The 19,056-nt window shown below is 40.0% G+C and overlaps 1 protein-coding gene across 4 annotated transcripts; it reads right to left on the reverse strand.

Moving 5' to 3' along the window:
- Positions 1-5,378: 5,378 nt before the first annotated feature.
- Positions 5,379-18,105, reverse strand: LOC118388364 (transcription factor E3-like). Of its 4 annotated transcripts, none has more exons than XM_035777351.1 (8): positions 17,653-18,105; positions 12,920-13,132; positions 12,544-12,768; positions 8,838-8,949; positions 8,567-8,617; positions 8,360-8,435; positions 8,027-8,174; positions 5,379-7,928 (listed from the first exon to the last, which is right to left on the reverse strand). In XM_035777351.1, the coding sequence occupies exons 2-8, from the start codon at positions 13,109-13,111 to the stop codon at positions 7,476-7,478; spliced, it is 1,257 nt and encodes a 418-aa protein (XP_035633244.1). In that variant the 5' UTR covers positions 13,112-13,132; positions 17,653-18,105; the 3' UTR covers positions 5,379-7,475. The 4 variants fall into 4 exon arrangements, with proteins under 4 accessions (XP_035633244.1, XP_035633241.1, XP_035633243.1 ...); XM_035777348.1 differs by having other exon boundaries at positions 8,567-8,623; XM_035777350.2 differs by lacking the exon at positions 17,653-18,105 and adding an exon at positions 16,380-16,794 and having other exon boundaries at positions 8,567-8,623.
- Positions 18,106-19,056: the final 951 nt, after the last annotated feature.

Raw genomic sequence — 19,056 nt, forward strand, 5'->3', positions numbered from 1 at the left:
TTTTCAATTCTTTCCACAGATTCTCGATTGGATTCAGGTCTGGACTTGGCCATTCTAACACCTGGATATAATAATAATAATAATAATAATAATAATAATAATAATAATATATGCCATTTAGCAGACGCTTTTATCCAAAGCGACTTACAGTCATGTGTGCATACATTCTACGTATGGGTGGTCCCAGGGATCGAACCCACTACCCTGGCGTTACAAGTGCCATGCTCTACCAACTGAGCTACAGAAACACATATGTTTATTTTTTAACCATTCCATTGTAGATTTTGCTTTATGTTTTGGATCATTGTCTTGTTGGAAGACAAATCTCCGTCCCAGTCTCAGGCCTTTTGCAGACTCCATCAGGTTTTCTTCCAGAATGGTCCTGTATTTGGCTCCATCCATCTTCCCATCAATTTGTACCATCTTCCCTGTCCCTGCTGAAGAAAAGCAGGCCCAAACCATGATGCTGCCACCACCATGTTTGACAGTGGGGATGGTGTGTTCAGTGTGATGAGCTGTGTTGCTTTTACGCCAAACATAACGTTTTGCATTGTTGCCAAAAAGTTCAATTTTGGTTTCATCTGACCAGAGCACCTTCTTCCACATGTTTGGTGTGTCTCCCAGGTGGCTTGTGGCAAACTTTAAACGACACTTTTTATGGATATCTTTAAGAAATGGCTTTCTTCTTTCCACTCTTCCATAAAGGCCAGATTTGTGCAATATACGACTGATTGTTGTCCTATGGACAGAGTCTCCCACCTCAGCTGTAGATCTCTGCAGTTCATCCAGAGTGATCATGGGCCTCTTGGCTGCATCTCTGATCAGTCTTCTCCTTGTATGAGCTGAAAGTTTAGAGGGACGGCCAGGTCTTGGTAGATTTGCAGTGGTCTGATACCCCCCCCCCCATTTCAATATTGTCGCTTGCACAGTGCTCCTTGGGATGTTTAAAGCTTGGGAAATCTTTTTGTATCCAAATCCGGCTTTAAACTTCTTCACAACAGTATCTCGGACCTGCCTGGTGTGTTCCTTGTTCTTCATGATGCTCTCTGCGCTTTTAACGGACCTCTGAGACTATCACAGTGCAGGTGCATTTATATGGAGACTTGATTACACACAGGTGGATTGTATTTATCATCATTAGTCATTTAGGTCAACATTGGATCATTCAGAGATCCTCACTGAACTTCTGGAGAGAGTTTGCTGCACTGAAAGTAAAGGGGCTGAATAATTTTGCACGCCCAATTTTTCAGTTTTTGATTTGTTAAAAAAGTTTGAAATATCCAATAAATGTCGTTCCACTTCATGATTGTGTCCCACTTGTTGTTGATTCTTCACAAAAAAATACAGTTTTATATCTTTATGTTTGAAGCCTGAAATGTGGCAAAAGGTTGCAAAGTTCAAGGGGGCCGAATACTTTTGCAAGGCACTGTATATACTCTAACATTGAAATCTGTGATATTTACCCCTGCCCCCACCCTTCCATTGATTGGATCCTTTGAACCATCTGTATATATCTTTAAAAACGAATAAAACCAAGTATCTATATATCTCTCCACACACCGTCTCACGTCCTCGCCCCCATATTCTCCTGCCCTCAATCATGTCCACATCTACACTTGGTTTTGAAAATAGCCACAGAGGAAGGTTCCTCAATGCAATTGCCAGCCCTTTCTCTCTGTCCCCCTGTACATATTCTACCACTTTCTGCCTGATTGTCCACCCGTATGCGCTCTGCTTACCCTCTCCTCGTTCCCAGTTGCCGTGACTGCAGGATATCTTGGTTGGCGTCTATCATCAAGGCGTCACTAAATGGGGTGCATTCAAATATGAAACGTTTCACCTTGTTGACTTGGTTAGATTTAAGATAGCAGCAATACATCCCACATAGTTATTGTTTCTGAATCGAGTATCCAGACATATTAGTCTCTAATCTCTCCTCAACTCATCTCTCATTTTATCTCATCAGTCACCCCCCATCTCTCTCTCTCTCTCTCTCCCCCACACACACACACACACACACACACACACACACACACACACACACACACACACACACACACACACACACACACACACACACACACACACGCACGTACCCACGCACGCACGCACGCACGCATGCACGTACCCACGCACGCACACAAACACAGACACAAGGGAGGGGAGCATGAGGGGGAGGGGATAGGTAGTCCACAATGTTGTTTAGGTTGTTAGTACAGTAGGCTATATCCACTTTCAACTACAATGCCAGAGAGCTTCTCTCCAAGCTCAAGCTTCTAATGTAAGTACATTTAGTTTATTACAGAATATGTAATTATGGTGGCTACATTGCAAAGTTTTTATTTATCTATTAGTACAATTAATTGTATGTATGATACTGTGCATGATACTGTGTGTGATACTGCTGTCCTGTACACATGAATTACTCTCAATCAATTTAGAAATAGATTCACAATAAGTAAAACATATTTGCTATGCATTTGATCAAACCCATACCCTTTTCAATATTTAATTTAATATAATTTGACATTATGTGTCTTGAGAAACATGAACATTGAATTGCTTCTGAATGTGATGTGGATTCTACACTTGTTCCTTGTAGTCAAAGCAAAAACAAGTATTTTGTATATTCATTTTTTAAATATGTTTAGAATACATGATATGCATGGGTTAAGTTTGCAGGCTGATCAGGCCCATATATCCTGGGCCTGCTGGTCAAGACTGGTACCTCAAAGGGACTCCTGGCCAGTGAAGGGGGTTGTGCAGATGTATAGGTCAATTCCAATAATTACAAACCTCTCAAAACCCTTGCTGAAAATGGTGTGCTCCTGTACTTTCATTAGGATGTCAGCATTTCCTCACCCCGGCCAGTATCTAGATGTCTTTTCCAAAATAGAGATTAATAATAGATTAATAACCATGCTATTTCTTGCATATCTGTACATTTCCCCCAGGTCCTGATTTTAAGTGAAAGTACTTAAAACTGCTGACTGAACCCATTTAGTGAATGACTGAAATATCCTTTGTCTCTTTGTTGCCTTTTAGATTTCAAATTGATTGTGCTGCTTTGGAGACACCGAATGTTTCATAACTGATGCCATGGATGGGAACCGGAAGTCTGGAGAAGTGAATCCAGAGAGATCACAGTCCTGCTATGTAATACACGATCTAAGTGCACAAAATGCTTCCAATGGATCGACAGTGGACCACACAGGTACTTCATGTGCTTCAGACAGCTAGTCTTTCAAAGTGAATGTTCAACATTATCTGGGGGATGCTATGTATTCTCATAGCTATGTGTCATGTTTTCTTCCCCTCACCCAGGAAACTAATATTGCACGTTGTAACATGGTATTTTCTTCCAAATTACAGCATCTTTGACAGAGGACAGCACTTTGTCAGACCGGATTCACCATGAGGACAGTCAACCATATTTGACTGATGTTTCTGCCAATGAGAGTTCCTGCCTGCTACCTATTCATTCTACATTACTGACAACAAGATTAGGTATCACGTTGAATGAAGATTGAAGCAATCTGTACACAAGAATGTTGTACAAGATGACATTGCATTAGCTGAAAGTGTAACCACTTATTTATCAATCTAATTTCATATCATATTCAGAACCTCCAATTGATGAGAATTCTGAATTTCACCACCAGAACATCCATAGTACCTTACTAACGGACAAGACAAATGAAGCACAACAATGGTCTGTGGCAAAAGAACAACCACAGCCCATTTCCCCACAGTTGACCACCTCAAAGCATTGCCCACCATACCAAATGAGACCGCCACCCACTTCAATAAGGAAGAGCAGCTACAAAACCTCTGCTGTCCAGATTAACCAAGTGTATGGAGATGGTGAGTGCCTTTTCTGAACGTGAAGAAACAAATTACTTCCAGATTTAAATGTAGTTTTGCATTTGTAGTTTTGTATTTTCCTCTATACAAATGCCTTCCAATCCATGTTTCCCTGCTTCCTGTCTTTTCACATCCTTAGACCTGTGTGCCTCCATCCTTTTGGCATGTCTTTTCTGTCAGCCTTGGGACTGTTTACTGGCCACGGGGAAAGGATGCCATGCCTGTGCCTCATCCCTGTGTTCCTCCCTGCGCTCCAGTGTGCTGCTGTCAGCCTGATTCCCTGGAACCTTTGCTGGACATGACCCATCACTGTGCCTGCTGTGGGTGTCTGGATGCCCACTGCTGCCCGTGTGTAGATCCAGGTTCTAAGTGCTGTGTCTGTGATATCTGCATGCAAGCCACAGAGTGTGTGGATGTAGGCATGGAGATCTTACAAATGCTCTTCCACTAACCTGGTTAGTGTCAAACGATTATGAACACTGTCAAGAGTCAGAGATTGTAGAGATGGTGTAGGGCCAAACTCAAAAGGACAGAAATTAATCTGCTGTAATGACATTTAATTTAGATCTTGGGGGAACTGACAAAGCCTACTTGGTTCTTTGCATTTCTAAATCTGCACTGGCAACATGTTTTTCTAACCAATGACTCAAGGTGGACCACAAGGTGAAAGAGAGCTAACCACATACAGACAACTCGGTGATACTTTATTGCTGATAGGGAGAGAGACTGTTGAAAGAGAGGGTACCACTTCACTCTAAGTATAGTTAATTGAGAGTAGTGATTAACTAAACCATAAATCTGCTCATATACAAATGTACATTTACTTTAGAGCAAAGTGGTAAGTGAGGTGGGGGTGTGGTCAATTATCTGGAGTTTTTGGCAGCAAGGAAGGCATCAGCATTTGAAAGGACAAACAAAAATAAAATGTTAATAGAAGGATGGTAATATTATGGACAATCGACTGTATGAATTATACTAATGTAAAATATTGGCAGGATAGGGCACATTTACAGTATGGTTTGATATTCAGAAGTTTACATTTACAGAAAATGTGTGTTGCTATCCCTGATATTCAAGAAAAAATGATTAATAATTCAAATGAATCAATAGAAGAAACACTCTCTGGACAATTGCACTAATGTATTGAATATGTATATTTTTAGGTGATTACACTGTACACTCCCCACCTTAATTGCATTACAGTAGTTGGGGGAAAATAAAGCTTTAAGCCTCCTAGCACTGTCATGCAATCTGCGAAAATCCAGTACAAAGCTCCTGCAAAGCTAGGAGGAGCCACAACACTACCATATTGCTTTTGAATACATTCTAAATCCAAGGGCCAGTCTGAGAAAGCAGAGGGTATGCAAGAAAAGCATATTTGGAACAATGAAGCCCAACCATAGACACAATGCACTCTGAAAACCCTTTTTCCATTGTGAAATACCGTGATTAAATAGACCAAGCATGAAACTGTAATTGCATCACTGCAGTGAAAAGCATTCAACATAGGCAAATGTTTTTTCCTGATTTTTATTTAGTTTAAAATAAACAAACACACCAGACAATAGTGTAGATTTAGACAGGTTACTTATCTGAGCATAGAAAAAGATAGTAATTCAATACACATTCAAATATAAAAAGTGTCCAACAATATTTTCCCTTTAAGGCTGTTAGAGGTTTGCATTCCAGTAAAAGCAGAACCATAACTGAAAATCAGAACAAAAATATATATTTTTTCCAAATGATTCAAATTATAGGATCTCATATCAAACCACAGCTACATTCAAGTCACAGACAATGAATGAAAAAATGAAATTGTATGTGTCAAATCGCCAGTTGGCAACCCATCTTTTAAGGGATTAATTGACACAAACAAACACTACAACTTGCATTAGAAACAGATAATCAGACAGATATTGCATTGTTTGTCTCAAACATTTATCTCCATAAAAAAAGCCTGTGTTAGGAGAGTACACTGCAGGGATCTTCCTTGACATGGAGGAAAGGCACAATTGTTTCAAGAATGACAAGCATCTGGGAAGCATCAATGGCAATAGATAAAACAGACATGGAAACAGATTCCTAAACATATACAGGTAATGAATGTACTTGTCTTTGAAAAGCTTGTCAATACAAATTAAAGAAAGAGTATGAAGGCTAGAGGAGTGATAATAACCATATACAGATTTCAGTCTCTGGGAAAAACATGGGGAATGCTAGACAGTCCCATGACCATACACATTTTCAGATTAGAGGACAAAGGAAAAAGTAGTGGAAGTAACGGCAGGGTAGCCTAGTGGTTAGAGCGTTGGACTAGTAACGTAAAAGGTTCAAGTTCAAATTTGAACAGGCAGTTAACCTACTGTTCCTAGGCAGTCATTGAAAATAAGAATTTGTTCTTAACCGACTTGCCTAGTTAAATAAAGGTTTTTAAAAAAAAAAAAGAGTTAGAGGCCAAGTCTATGTGACTTGGCCTTGGAAACCAGCTATATAAATCTTATTCAACATTATCATATCATCACAAATGACCATCTCAGAAATAGATTACTGCACACAACCCAGTACATGTTTTTGCAACACAAACACACATGTAGCATGCAGTGTTTCAGAGATTAACATACGTTAAAGCTATACGTCCATTTACTATATAACACACCCATATAATGACGTAAATATATTACCATTCTGTGAAAGGTGACCTGCTTTGGCTAACTGGCTGCAGTAGCTTTGGTTTTACTTCTCTCCTTCTCTTGGTCATTGTTAGTTGAGTTACTGATCAGCTGTACAACCATTCAACATTCAAAGTAAATGCATAGACAACAGGAAAAGTCACAACAACATGTTTTGAAAGTAAATGTAAGATACAGTAAATCTAGATTTTTTTTGTTTTTACAGGTCATCAAATATGTTTTTTTTTATATCACAAACACTATGTGCCATATATTTAATAAATACTACTTTGGTACATTTTCTGTTAGACAAACCTGAGATGTGTAAAAATAGACAGACTTTAAGCTAACAAATCCTGATTCAAGTCAGTAAAAAAATATCTCAATTCAATAGCACACCCGTTATGTAGTTCATGCCAGTTTCACTAAATAGATACAAGAACCTCATTGCTCACACAAGTTGCAAAGTGCACAAAGTATACGCTCTATAAGGACCAATAATGTACTTGACTAAACCACCACTATTTCCTCTTTAATTTCTCTACAAGGAACTCTTGGTTGAGTTGAGGCTTGCAAGAAACAGAACAAAAATCAATGTCCATAGTCCATATCCAAAAACAAATTTGACTATTTTCTATTTGAAAATGATTGCATTACTATTGATTCATGTACTGAAAAGCTTTTGTTTTCTTTTTCTAAGATCAGGGACTGATATTAACTTGGTAAGAGAGGAAAGGATTGTCATTTATTTTGTACTGATGCATGATTCAGATCAAAGTCCTGTTTAGTTAAACGATTGGCTGTTTGTTTTAAAGCAGAGTCCAGTGCCATATGCAGTGTTTTAACTGGGGCCTCTTATTTTCCTGTGCTCCTCCTCCTTCCCTAGCCCTCTCATTCCCTAAATCCCTTCTCTCTCGATCAGCTTGACCCTAACAAGACCCTTTACAAGTCCTCCTCCATGCTGAAGCTGCTCCTACGACTGCTGGTCTTTGAGGCACCTGGTGACACGAAAAACAGTGGGTCCACCCTCTCAGGGGACCGTGTGCACCCCTCATCCATGACGATGTCCCCCAACCCCACGCCTGGGAACAGCCCAGCATTGGAGGGGTCATCCAGCTCGGCAAAGCGCAGACTGCCCAGGTCGAGGGGGCAGCCTATGGTCACACCCACAGGGGAGTCAGAGGAGGGTGGAGAGAGGAAGGAGGTAGGGATGGGTTGTGCCATGGCTGCATCACCCAGGCTGAGAAAGGTTTGGGAGCAGGCCACTCCAGTTCTGGGCCCAAGTATATGACCTCCCTGCTGAAGGTGCTGCTGCTGGAGGAAGGAGGGGTCTGAACTCAGACCATAGGACATCGAGCTGGAGAGTCCATGAAGCTGAGCCTGCACTTCCAACTCCTTCACAAAATAACAATAACAGAAATAAGGGAACATTAGTAGCAATCACTAAATACATTTTATGATAGCATTTCTTACTTTTTTCTACAAAAACTGACCTGGATGCGCAGCATCAAGCAGTGGTTAGCATGTTCCAGCTTCTTCTGACGCATCTCTACCTCCTTGGCTCTCTGCTGCTCCTTCTGCAGCTTCCTGATGTAGTCCACTGAGGCCTTCAGAATGGTGCCCTTATTCCAGCGCAACTCCCTACAGCCATGAGAGAAGGTTGTTAAAGAGGAATATCAAATCTGTTCCAAATTGAATATTGCTTTTCATGGCCAAAATATTAACTGTAATTGAGATTTCCTATAATTAATTTGTGTCAATAGCACAACTGATTAATTAATCCAAAGTAAATGTCCTGAATAAGAATTAAAGACTGACAAACTCACGAGTCCCTTGAATTGGGTATTATGGACCCCAGCTCTGTTATGCGGTCATTGATGTTAAACCTCCGCTTCCTCTCAACTGTCAAGAGAAACCATGCAGACAAAGAGATTGAGAAATTAAACTCACTGCCACTCCAAGAGGAACAAGAGTTGGCTAGCATCATAGTGGGGTAAGAACAATACAGAAGTGAGTCAAAAGCTTTGACTCACTGAGGTTATGGTTGTCTTTCTTCTGTCTCTCTTTCACCCGCGCTTTGTTATCTGCATCTTAAACATAACATATACTTTGGAGGTGCTGCCGTGCAATCTAAAAAACAATTATCTTACCATTTACACAAGTTACAATTGACCCTTCCCCTCTCAATAAAATGGAAAGTTACATAGGACATTACATAAGAAGTGTATAATCCAAACAAACATGCTCATCTCCAGAGCTATATAAAATAAGGATCAGGGGCCTAGTAAAGGAAAAAGACTATACCAGAGTATTCCCTTTTAATATGGGTTAGATCCGCAGGGCAGGAGTTGCTGACAGTGAGGGTAGGTGCTGCCATTCCAGGACTATGGTTAATTTCCAGGAGGCTCCAGGGGAGCTGTAAGAAACAGGGAAACCCCTGCATTAACATCAAAGCAAACAATGTTGAATACTAACAACCTGGATGAGCTTCTTGAGGAAACGAATTAAACTAAAATTAATTAATTCATATTTTGTATTGTCTTACATGTTCTTATCCTTTGTGTACCAGAATACTAATTTAAGTATCATAACTGTCAAAACAAAAGGATAATGGTAGTTCAACACCCTATTTTCCCAATAAATCAAATAAAAAAAAATCTTTGTTGTCTGTAGCTTGTGAGATGTGGAAACTCTTTGCTGCTTTTATGTATTTTGTTTCATTGCTTTATGTGTTATGTTGCTGTCTGCGTGCTATGTGTTGCTTGTCCTATGTTGCTCTGTCTGCGTGCTATGTGTTGCTTGTCCTATGTTGCTCTGTCTGCGTGCTATGTGTTGCTTGTCCTATGTTGCTCTGTCTGCGTGCTATGTGTTGCTTGTCCTATGTTGCTCTGTCTGCGTGATGTGTTGCTTGTCCTATGTTGCTCTGCATGTGCTCACTGCTCATTGTTTGTCTGTATTGTTATTGTAGTTGCTTTTAATAACCTGCCCAGGGACTGCGGTTGAAAATTAGCCGGCTGGCAAAAACCGACACTTTTACTGTGCACTGTTCCCTGTATTAAAAAAATAACATGTTTATGTACTAACATCTCTTGTAAGAACTATCCTGGTAGAAATAGAACATGTATAAGCTAGGCCATATTGTATTACTGTACTATATTTGGATACTATATAAGGATACTAAATTACCATATCACAGGTTGGTTGGCTTATAAAGAACATAATTTCTAGCAAGTCATCGCAATTTCATATAGGCCTAATAACCTTATAGAACCTTCGATTAACAGTTATCCAAAAGCATTAGCGCATTTGAAACAAACAAATCTGATAAGTGTTGAGGGAGGCTATAAATCCTGATAAATGGCTATATATATATATGCCATTTAGCAGACGCTTTTATCCAAAGCGACTTACAGTCGTGTGTGCATACATTCTACGTATGGGTGGTCCCGGGGATCGAACCCACTACCCTGGCGTTACAAGCGCCATGCTCTACCAACTGAGCTACAGAAGGACCACACTGAGCTACAATGCCATTTTGCTACCTTACAACACGATTGATTTACCTCAATGTTCTCGCTTTTTTCCCCCCATGCTCCTGAAGCAAAACCAAAATCCTAATTTTCTGATGCCGGGCGCAATCTCTTCAATCCCTTTCCCTATAACAACTTGACTGTTAAAATAGTTGCAGAATTTTCAGAACCCTCTTTACATTGTCCACCATTCCAACTTCACACGCTGCCATGCCCTGCATGCTTTGTCCTACTCTCCTCTCTCCTGGTTGCTACCCCACCCAGACAACACTGGCTTGACGAGTCCTAGTTAAGTGCCAGAAGTGTATGTTTACTCCTACAGCACCACCGAATTCCAGTTTGAGAATATCAACAAAGACAACAGATATAGCAAGATAATTCCAAGAATGACAGGCTGGTTGTTAATTGCATTTCACTGAATGATTGGATTAGCCCAAGTGCAATGGACAAAAACACTGATAAATATACATTTCCACATACTGTACTAGGCAGCTGTAGCCCCAATTCAATTAATGTCATGAAATCGTCACTGAAAAGATACATCTATCTGGAAAGATACACACACCCCCAATCAATACATAGAATAACTTATCAGCTTCATATTCATAGAACACCCAATAAAAGAGACTTCCGAGACTTACATTTCCCTCACTAACTCATCAAATATCTGAGCAGCTAACCGATGGCTGTGCTGTACATTGTCCATCTGTAAATAGCCCACCCAATCTACCTACCTCATCCCCATATTGTTTTTATTTACTTTGCTGCTCTTTTGCACAACAGTATCACTACTTACAACCAATCATCTGCTCATCATCATCTGCTCATCTATCACGCTGGTGTTAATCTGCTAAATTGTAATTACTTTGCTACTATGGCCTATTTATTGCCTTACCTCCTCATGCCATTTGCACACACTGTATATAGACTTTCTTTTTGTCCTACTGTGTTATTGACTGTACGCTTGTTTATTCCATGTGTAACTCTGTGTTGTTGTTTCTGTCGCACTGCTTTGCTTTATCTTGGCCAGGTCTCAGTTGTAAATGAGAACTTGTTCTCAACTGGCCTACCTGGTTAAATAAAGTTGAAATTAAAAAAAAAATATATATATATATATATATATATATATATATATATATATATATATATATATATAAAAAATATATATATATATATATATATATATATATATATATATATATATATATATATATATATATATATATATATATATATACATATATATATATACATATATATACACATACATACATATATATACACATACATACATATATATACACATACATACATATATATACACATACATACACATATATATATATATATATATACACACATATATACATATACACATACACATATATTTTTTTTAAATATGAAATGTTAAAGGCCAGCTTGAATTTGCATATATTCAATTATTTATGAAACATATAGGGGAGGAACACTGACACAAATCAAGTCATTATCTTGCCCTTATGAAGCATGATTTCAAAGCAAAGGCGTGTGTGTAAGAGAGGTGCAGATATCATTAAGCTGCCAGTGTAGTATTTAACAGTAGACTGTGACACCAAGCCAACAAGGGCAAGATAACAAAGGCACGCATCCTAGTTGTGAGACCTCAAGCATGTCCCAACAGAACAAACAAAAAAGTAATTAAGAAATAAGTGACCAGCAGTCTAGACATTTAGCCTAAACTTTCATTGAAAATACAGTACCAGTCAAAAGTTGAGGATTCGGAGGGTTTTTCTTTATTTATTTTTACTATTTTCTACATTGTAGAATAGTAGTGAAGATATCACAACTATGAAATAACACAAATGGAATCACGTCGTAAACAAAAAAAGTGTTTACATTTTTTAAAATATATTTTATATTTGAGATTCTTCAAAGTAGCCACCCTTTGCCTTTCTTGCAAGTTCCAAACCCAACAATGCAGTAATCAATATCAATGTAGCACTAAAAATAACATAAGGTAGAACAAAAACAGATGAGAAAGTAATATGCTATATAATGTTTCTTGCAAGCCAATGTGAGTGGTGTATTGCAGTGTAATGGTCTTCAGTCATACTACATACATTTGCATTTTAGACATTTAGCAGCCATACATTCCCTCACGACGCCAGGACAGCGGAGTCAATCACCACCTTCCGGAGACACCTGAAACCCCACCTCTTTAAGGAATACCTAGGATAGGATAAGTAATCCTTCTCACCCCCCCCCCCCTTAAAAGATTTAGATGCACTATTGTAAAGTGGCTGTTCCACTGGATGTCATAAGGTGAATGCACCAATTTGTAAGTCGCTCTGGATAAGAGCGTCTGCTAAATGACTTAAATGTAATGTAAATGTAATACTTATCCAGAGTGACTTACAGTAGTGAGTGCATACATTTTTCATACTGCTCCCCCGTGGGAATCGAACACAAAAGCTTTACCAACTGAACCACATGGGACATACCTCCTCTTTGTTGGATCCCAGGTTGTGTAAAGCCATGGAGCTGTTGGGAGCTCTGCGGGCTATGGGATCCATCTCAGGGGCAGAGCTAGACAGGGCCAAGGGAGACACACCCAGGGTCTGAATTGCCACCTTATTGCAGAGGGTGGCAGAGAGATGCTGCTTCACCTGCTGCCTCTGAGACTGCTGGATGTGAAACTTGGTGGGGTTCTCCAGGTGGGTCTGCACCTATCAGATTGAAAATGTAGAACATGTCACTCAAACAGCGAACAGAGAATGACAACTTAGTATGGAGGTTATACGCAGCAATTTAATGGATGGTATAGCAAGCCATGCTGGTGTAGTTCCTCTGGAGAAGTCTTTAGAAGTGGAGCCTCACCTTCAAAACCTCCACGGGCACCTGTGCGGAAAGAGGGTGAACGGCTATTGGGGGCAGAGTGACAGCGATAGCAGGGGTGGAGTCAGTTGCCCTGAGCTGAGCCACAGAGACCTGCTCCTGGGCCTCCTGTCGCTCTTGCTCCTGGGCTTGTTCCCCTATCAGCTGCTGCCGAAGCAACACGCGTGACGACATGGCTCAGAGTTCGGTTGCAGCCTGGATTCAAAAAGGAGAAGGAAGAGAGGTGAGATGTCCAACAGGACAACTACCCTAAGCACACAGCCAAAACAATGTAGCAGTGGCTTCGGGACAAGTCTCTGAATGTCCTTGAGTGGCCCAGCCAGAGCCCGGACTTGAACCCAATCAAACAACTCTGGAGAGAACTGAAAATAGCTGTGCAGCAATGCTCCCCATCCAACCTGACCAAGCTTGAGAGGATCTACAGAGAAATTGGGAGAAAATCCCAATACAGGTGTGCCAAGTTTGACACAAGTTTGTTGTGTCAAACTCAAGAAGACACTAATCTGTAATTGCTGCCAAAGGTACATCAAAGTAAAGAGTCTGAATACTTATGTATAAAATTATACATTATTATTTACATTTGCTAACATTTCTAAACTTGTTTTTGCCTTGTCATTATGGGGTATTGTGTATAGATTGAGGGGGGGAAACAATTTAATCAATTTTAGAATAAGGCTGTAACATAAAATGTAGTCAAATTCAAAGGGTCTGAATGCACTGTATATGGCAATACTCTCATCACAGTAAGAAGTGAACAATTCTGCCTCTCCAGCTAGTGCAGGATCAATGAGTTTGCCAGCTGACTTGTCCAAATATGTGGCCTACTGCATTAGCATCAAATAGCCCCCGCGATATGCAACCAATATACACAACAAAGGCTAGCTTTTTCAAACAGAAATTTGCATTCTGTAGCACAAATTCCAAAAAGTTTTGGAACAATGTAAAGTCCATGGAGAATAAGAGCACCTCCTCCCAGCTGCCCACTGCACTGAGGCTAGGAAACACTGTCACCACCGATAAATCGGAGATAATCGAGAATTTCAGTATCAATCTGGACCCCTATAAATCAGGTGGGCAAGACAATCTGGACCCTCTCTAAAATAATCCACCGCAATTGTTGCAACCCCTATTACTAGCCTGTTCAAACTCTCTTTCGTATCGTCTGATATCTCTAAAGATTGGAAAGCTGCCGCGGTCATCCCCTTCTTCAAAGGAGGACACACTCTCGGACCAAACTGTTAAATACCTCTATCCACCCTGCCCTGTCTTTCTAAAGTCTTCAAAAGCCAAGTTAACAAACAGATCACAGACCATTACAAAAACCACTGTACATTCTCCCCTATGCAATCTAGTTTAGGAGCTGGCCATGTGAGCACCTCAGCCCCGCTCAAGGTCCTAAACAATATCATAACCGCCATTGATAAAAAACAGAACTCTGCAGCATTCTTCATCGACCTGGCCAAGGCTTTTGACTCTTTCAATCACCGCATTCTTATCGGCAGACTCAATGGCCTTGGCTTCTAAAATGACTGCCTCGCCTGGTTCACCAACTACTTCTCAGATAGAGTTCAGTGTGTCAAATCGGAGGGCCTGTTGTCCGAACCTCTGGCAGTCTCTATGGGGGTGCCACAGGGTTCAATTCTCAGGCTGACTCTTTTCTCTGTATATATCAATGATGTTGCGCTTGCTGCTGGTGATTCCCTGATCCACCTCTATGCAGACGACACAATTCTGTATACTTCTGGCCCTTCTTTGGACACTGTGTTAACAAACCTCCAAACAAGCTTCAATGCCATACAACACTCCTTCCGTGGCCTCCAACTGCTCTTAAATGCTAGTAAAACTAAATGCATGCTTTTCAACCGATCGCTGCCGGCACCTGCCCGCCCGACTAGCATCACTACTCTGGACGGTTCTGACTTAGAATATGTGGACAACTATAAATACCTAGGTGTCTGGCTAGACTGTAAACTCTCCTTCCGTGCTCACATTAAGCATCTCCAATCCAAAATGAAATATAGAATCAGCTTCCTATATCGCAACAAAGCCTCCTTCACTCATGCCGCCAAACATACCCTCGTACAACTGACTATCCTACCGATCCTTGACTTCGGCGATGTCATTTACAAAATAGCCTCCAACACTACTCAGCAAATTAGATGTAGTCTATCACAGTGCCATCCGTTTTGTCACCAAAGCCCCATATACCACCCACCACTGCGACCTGTATGCTCTCGTTGGCTGGCCCTCGCTTCCTGTTCGTTGCCAAATCCACGCCTTATCTCAGCTTACTGGTCACCATAGCAACACCCACCCGTAGCACATGCTCCAGCAGGTATATTTCACTGGTCATCCCCAAAGGCAAGTCCTGCTTTGGCCCCCTTTCCTTACAGTTCTCTGCTGCCAACGAATTGCAAAAATCACTAACTTTAAGCATCAGCTGTCAGAGCAGCTTACTGAACAGTGCACCTGTACACAGCCCAACTACCTCATCCCCATATATATATATTTTTTTTTGGACCCCAATTTCTCTACTTGCACATCTATCACTCCAGTGTTAATGCTACATTGTAATTATTTCACCATTATGGCCTATTTATTGCCTCACCTCACTAATCTTACTACATTTGCACACACTGTGTATAGATTTTTCTACTGTGTTATTGACTGTACGTTTTGTTTATCCCATGTGTAACTCTGTGGTGGTGTTTGTCACACTGCTTTGCTTTAGCTTGGCCAGGTCGCTGTTGTAAATTAGAACTTGTTCTTAACTGGCCTACCTGGTTAAATAGATTACTTTTGAAAAATGTTATACTATTATTTTTTGTGATTGTTTATAATGGGCATCGTCTAATTGTCTAGTTCCTTATAATCTGAAAAGCAATAGTTCTGTTTGGTTGTTTATCAAAGTTAGCTGGCTAGCTCACTAATTGAACCGGCTTTGTAGTATACCCCTCTGGGTCAGAGTTAGCTAACTGGCACTTTCTGACCAATGAGAATAGGTAACTTATCGGCACATTTAAACTCTCGAGGCAAACGATCAGAACTAAGTTAGCCGTGACAACTGTTAATCAGAATGCTTGATTGAGCCCAATAATATACTAAAGAAGTCCAATGAATTAAACGTGAATAGATTCTCAACTGCGGTACGGTTCTAGAAGCAAAGCCCTCTACTTTCATGTCACACTTTCAGAAATGCAAAATATACACTTACTTTACACAGTTGAAAGTTGACCATTTTTCAGTTACAACATGTTTGTGGCATCCTTCCGTTACACACAGGTGTTCAGAGATGCCGATAGCTAATTAGCACAGGTAGTCGCCGACTTTGTAAACAAGCGATGTAAAATGGAAATATGGCCGTGTAGGAACGCTATCCATAAATTCTATAGTTATTTAACCTTTTGTCTTTAGAAAATTATTTTTCACTGATATCAGTTACCTTCCATATTTTTTCCAAAACTGTATCGCTTGCGAGGCGTACTTGCGTTTTTAGACAGAGCTTCCGCCAGTCTGAGCGGGCACATAGGATATAACGTTACATTGAATTAACTAGTTTGATTCCAGTTTAATAATTGAACAATCCGTATTTGAAATCACTTGCAGTGACTGATTAACGTTAGAAAATAAGTAAAAAGTGAAACGGGTTCTACTGGCATGACAGGCTGCCTAGTTAGGCCATATCGATGTTAGCTAGCTAAGGTTACAAAATAATGAATTAAGACTGTCGTCATGCAAAGATCTTCCTGTGCCCAGGCGTTTCTGACGCCTGAAACCATTGCAGAGCAGCGTTGCTGACGCCGGCCAGATTTTACATTGCATGGAAACGTTAGTTAGGTATTTTACGTATCGGATAACCACATACGCTATTGCAATCTGTCATTCACTGACACGACAAAAAAAAACACTTTTTTATTTAAAATATTTCAGAGAATATCAGTCACCATTGTGGCAGAACAGGCTAAAGTAGCTATCTTTGCTTGCTAACACAGACCAGCAAGTTACCATATCGAAACAGGACGTTTTGTCAATTTGACGAGTTAAAAAAAAATAACTGACTGGATAATTCGTTATTTGTCAGCTCTGCATTTCGCGTGCAATATCGATTTCTGGCGAGCTAGCTCTCGCTAATAATGTGCTTATTGCGGAATGTAAAATTAATTCAGAAAACAGCAACGGAATTGGCTTGTCAATGATGCTGCTGCACGGACCCGTACGCCAGCAACACCTAATTTCAAACGTTCTGTTTAATGTCATCAAAATAAGTCCCTCCTTTTGGTATATGAGTAAAACATTACAGTACACTTGTTATTACTGTCATTTTCCAGGAAGAGCAATTTATTTATTAAATGAACCCGACCCAATATCAAATCAAATGTTACTTATAACCAAAACTACACTGTTGTAACGACATTGTCCTGTTCGGGGAAAAAAAGTAAGCCAATTTTATATGCTGGTAGGTGAAAAGGCTTTCCAAAAGTTCAATCAAATGTTTGGGTGAGACAATTTGAAACACGATATAAAGCAATTTGCGGTATTAGAACAGCAAATTAAAATGTCTAAGTTTACTTAAACTATTACGCAGTGGTTGCTTCAGTAAATTAAACCAATAGACTCCTAAACAGTTTGCTTCTCAAATCAATATTTGTTTTATATGCACAGAACACACATGGACTTCGTTCAAACACTTTAAAGACACACCCTCTTCCACTTACACTCGCCTTATGACCTTGAGGGAATCCCCGTCGCCATCTTGGCGGGCATTCCAAATGATTAGCCAAGCAAGGGAATGTTCCAACATAAGCCAATTATGTTCGCTCCGGGGCCTGAAGCTCCCCATAATTCAATTCTCAACGATTGTACATCCGTTAAGAAAAGTCCGCCAAAAATGTAAACCTCAACGTCAATATGGAGTCAACATAAAATAAAAAACAAATAAGTTAAATTGTGCTACTAATGCACATGACGGCACAAACACGTATCGTAAAACATTTTCCTTCTACAGAAGTTCCAGCTAGGCAAACTAAAGTTATCTAATTAATTTGCTACCTATCATACAGTAGGCATACATTAATAATTATATATTTTATGTACGTAGACATGAACTCATAATTGACAGAATCACTAATAAAGCGCCCACAAGCTACAGGTAGCTGAAAACACAATTATTGCGGGATGAACGAGTGACGAATTTCCGGGCAAGGGTGGTCCGTTTAAAAAATCATTAATTCATTCCTTTTTTCTTTTCTTTTTTAACTGGACCATCCTTGGCCGGAAATTCCATTTAAAAAACATTCCTTCACATGAGAATGATGAGTTGCTTGAATCTATAGAGAAACATGTACCTTATTGTGTGGCAGGTAGCCTAGTGCATTGGGCCAGTAATCAAAAGGTTCCTATATCGAATCCCTGAGCTGACAAGATAAACAGCTGTCGTTCTGCCCATGAACAAGGCAGATAACCCACTGTTCCTAGGCCGTCAATGTAAATAAGTATATGTTCTTAACTGACTTGGCTAGTTTTTTTTTTTTTAAATGGTTATCAAAATTTCCGAATTCATTATTATTGATAGGAGGGGACTTTAACATTACTATAGATAATTCAACTGATAGATGGCCCCCAGGTTGGCCAACCAATCAGAATTTGGGTTTAATACTTTTCATGGAAAAGTTTGATCTTGATCTCTGATTGATATATGGAGAAAGAGGTTTCCGGCTGACAGATCATGCACTTGGAGTAACAAAACAGGTTCCAGACAATCCAGAATAGATTTTCGGCTTGTATCCAAATGTATTGATATACATTTATTATACAAATATTTGTACTACTCCCCTCACAGACCATAGGGCCATTTACATTGATATCGAAATATTTACCCCTGATACTAACCTTGGTAGGGCATCCTACTGGAAGCTAAGTAGCTTATTATTAAATAATGATATAGTTAAGTTTGAGGTTAAAGATCTGCTTTCACACTTTTGGGAATGGCTTGTGAAGAAACATTGTATTGCAAGAACTGGGAGCTGTTTAAATTTGAGGTGTCCAAATACCTTGGAAAATATGGTAGTAATCTTGCTAAGACCTTTCTCAGAGGCCCCCAGCTGGCCTCTCAGGGGAGG

This window comes from Oncorhynchus keta, chromosome 10, assembly GCF_023373465.1.
Source record: "Oncorhynchus keta strain PuntledgeMale-10-30-2019 chromosome 10, Oket_V2, whole genome shotgun sequence".
NCBI lineage: Eukaryota > Metazoa > Chordata > Actinopteri > Salmoniformes > Salmonidae > Oncorhynchus > Oncorhynchus keta.

What these genes read in the sequence shown, in the direction of transcription:
- LOC118388364 (XM_035777348.1), bottom strand. Translation starts at nt 13,111, where the DNA reads ATGTCGTCACGCGTGTTGCTTCGGCAGCAGCTGATAGGGGAACAAGCC. An exon ending in ATACCCAATTCAAGGGACTC is followed by an intron (nt 8,175 to 8,359) that starts GTGAGTTTGTCA and finishes TCATGGCTGTAG; the next exon opens with GGAGTTGCGCTGGAATAAGG. An exon ending in GCTTGATGCTGCGCATCCAG is followed by an intron (nt 7,929 to 8,026) that starts GTCAGTTTTTGT and finishes TATTTTGTGAAG; the next exon opens with GAGTTGGAAGTGCAGGCTCA.